At 36.3% G+C, this 2,790-nt stretch overlaps 1 protein-coding gene across 1 annotated transcript in view; it reads right to left on the reverse strand.

Moving 5' to 3' along the window:
* LOC107587629 (eyes absent homolog 2-like) overlaps positions 1 to 2,790 on the reverse strand; it is a 37,091-nt gene that overhangs the window by 12,459 nt on the left and 21,842 nt on the right. The window contains exons 8-9 of the mRNA XM_016275477.1: positions 2,401 to 2,540; positions 1,601 to 1,684 (exon numbers count right to left, since the gene is read on the reverse strand). Of these exons, the coding sequence (XP_016130963.1) occupies positions 1,601 to 1,684; positions 2,401 to 2,540 (224 nt within the window). The remainder of the gene's footprint in view (positions 1 to 1,600; positions 1,685 to 2,400; positions 2,541 to 2,790) is intronic.

A 2,790-nucleotide genomic window follows, 5' to 3' on the forward strand; every position in this document is an offset into this window, starting at 1 on the left:
TATATATATAATATTCATTTATATACTAATTTGTATTATTTTTTTATTTACATTTATTAAATTTTTTTAATTGGGGGTGAAAAAAAACATAGACTTATGTGCATATTCAGACGTTAAGTTATGTGTACATACACATTCACCAAGTGATAAATGACATCCTAATGGGAAAGAGCCTCCAATAACCTCTGACGTTTACCTCAGCTTAAAAAACACATTAGCCAACACCGTGAGAGGTTTTGTATTCAGTAGGTCGAGTCTTGCTGTGGGCCAATCAGCCCAAACAGGCTGTTTACAGTGGTGGACTTATAGCTTTGACATAAAGCACAAATACAAAAAGCGAGTTAAATATCCTGTTACTTAAAGATGCGAAATCTGAGCCAACGCAATCGTGGCTCTTTGTCTGACCGTAAGCGGCTTTGTCATGACACACATCAAAACTTGTTCTTATTCAACTCTAGCAAATTCAGTTTCATTTGGATGTTTTCTTTGATTTGCTATCTCCAGTGGATTCCTGCCGCAGTAATAAGCTATTTTGGAGTCTTTTTCCTGGATCTGAAATTAGACACATTAGTCACGGCAACATTTCTGCAGTCCTCAAAAAGATCTGTGCGCTCGAGACGGCCAGACGTTTCTCAGAGTCTCTTATGTGTCACGTCAAATCCGCAAGGGATCGTGGGAATTCAAAATAGATTGTGGGCCAAGAAAAAGAAACATGACCATTGTTTCCTCATCAGCTGCCTGGAGATTGCGTAGAAGTTCATGAGCCGCCATTCAAATCAAAGCGGCCAAATAGCAAATCTGGAACTGAAGGAGCGTCATTATATCTTTCACTGTTCATTTAGTTCTTCCGCATTTACTGTCTGCTGGCGACGTTACTCTAAAACAGCTGTGGAACATATTTATTTATTATGAAAAACTGATCATGAGGGACTTTTGCTTCTGCTAACTTTTAGGGCTTTAAATTATTAAAATCAAACAAACGTGATATGAACAAATACTGCTGTATATAGGATACATAAACCACCATTCAAAAGTTAGGTGACAGTAATATTTTTTAAGAAATAGTTTTATTCAGCAAGGATGCATTAAATTGATAAAGTGACAGTAATGACATTTACAAAAGTTTTGTTTTAAATAATTTAATTAAGCAGAACAACTCAAATCAGCATATTAGAATGATTTCTGAAGATCATGTGACACTGAAGACTGGAGTAATGATGCTGAAAATTCAACTTTGATCACAGGAATAAATTACATTTTAGAATATACTCAAATATGAACCAGTTACTTTAAATTCTAATAATATTTGACTGTTTTTATTGTATTTATGATAAAAAAAAGCAACCTTGGTGAGCATAAGAGAATAAAAAAACATTTAAAAACTTTAAAAAGCTTGCTGAACCCAAACTTTTGAATGGTAGTGTATAGAAGGCAAAAAGTATATACATATATATATATATATATTGTGGTTTATACTGTTACTGTTAAATAGAATTACACACACCACAAAAAAAGGTCAATGAATAAAACACAGAGCACTGTCTTCTGAAACTGAAGCAGTGTAAAGTTCAGTGGTGTGAGTGGGAGAACTGGTTTGTACCTTGCCGAAGCGTGTGGAAAATGTCCCCGTCAGGAGCGAGTGGAAAATGATGATGGTCTCATCCAGGTCCCAAATAAACACTCTCTACACACACACACACACACACACACACACACACACACACATGATGAGCATGAGCACAAATATAATCTGCTTACTTGTCAAGAAATGTATTTACTCCAAAAACACTGCATATTATCTCAGTGCTGTGTATATGATAATAATGGCTGATAATTCTAGTCGGTTCAGCCACATTTCACAGCTTATGGGCAGACAGGCAAACGCTCTGTATCCATTGTTCATAAACATTTTACAGTTTTCTTTGTCTGGTAATCAAATACACATATAGATATTTCAATATACAAAACTAAGAAATACATGCAATAGAATTAATAGAGCAAAGAATACATAAATGAGTCATTTGATTTCAGTCGTCTTTTGTTCAAACCTGTGTGACTTATGATGATTTAGCAGAGTTTTGACACTTTTATTTTGCTTTTGGTCATTTTTGTAAATCAGTTCTCATATGTTTATTGTATGAAAAAGATTAACTTGGAACTTGTGCTAAACGTCCATTCGAAAGAAAGAAACTCATACAGGTTTGGAACAACAAAAAGGTGAGTAAATTGTCAAAATGTTAATTTTGGGTGAACTGTCCGTTTAAATTGTTGAATGAGGTTTTTGCCAGACATCATTGCACAACTCTAGGTTGGATGTGAGAGTAATCCCTGTGGTACGGAGCACAGGAATGTTAATGAAAGGCGTTGTGTAAGGGACACCGTGAAGGCCAGCGTCTGTACCTCAATGTCAGAGTCCAGAGGGGGGATGGGGTCATTGGCCCTCTTCCTGCCTCTCAGCTTCCCATCTGAGCTGCGTCTCGCTGGAGCGCCTTCCTGCTCCTTTCCTGGAGTCAGAGGACTCGTGGGAGTGTGGTACTCTGCTGTTACACACACACACACACACACATGTGATGAAATGTCATATACAGACATACAACCAAATATCTCAATACCAAAGCAAATAGTCTTGAAAGTTTTATATAAGCATATATCTTTCCCTTGGATGTTATAAGTTGTATTGAGTAAATACAGTCGGATAAAACAAAAACTGTGTCCGTCTTCATTTCAGGCTGCAAAGCAACAAAATGTGATTATTTTAAAGGGGGGTGATTATTTTATATACCCACTGTA

This window comes from Sinocyclocheilus grahami, unplaced genomic scaffold (assembly GCF_001515645.1).
Source record: "Sinocyclocheilus grahami isolate Dianchi unplaced genomic scaffold, SAMN03320097.WGS_v1.1 scaffold94.1, whole genome shotgun sequence".
NCBI classification, from domain to species: domain Eukaryota; kingdom Metazoa; phylum Chordata; class Actinopteri; order Cypriniformes; family Cyprinidae; genus Sinocyclocheilus; species Sinocyclocheilus grahami.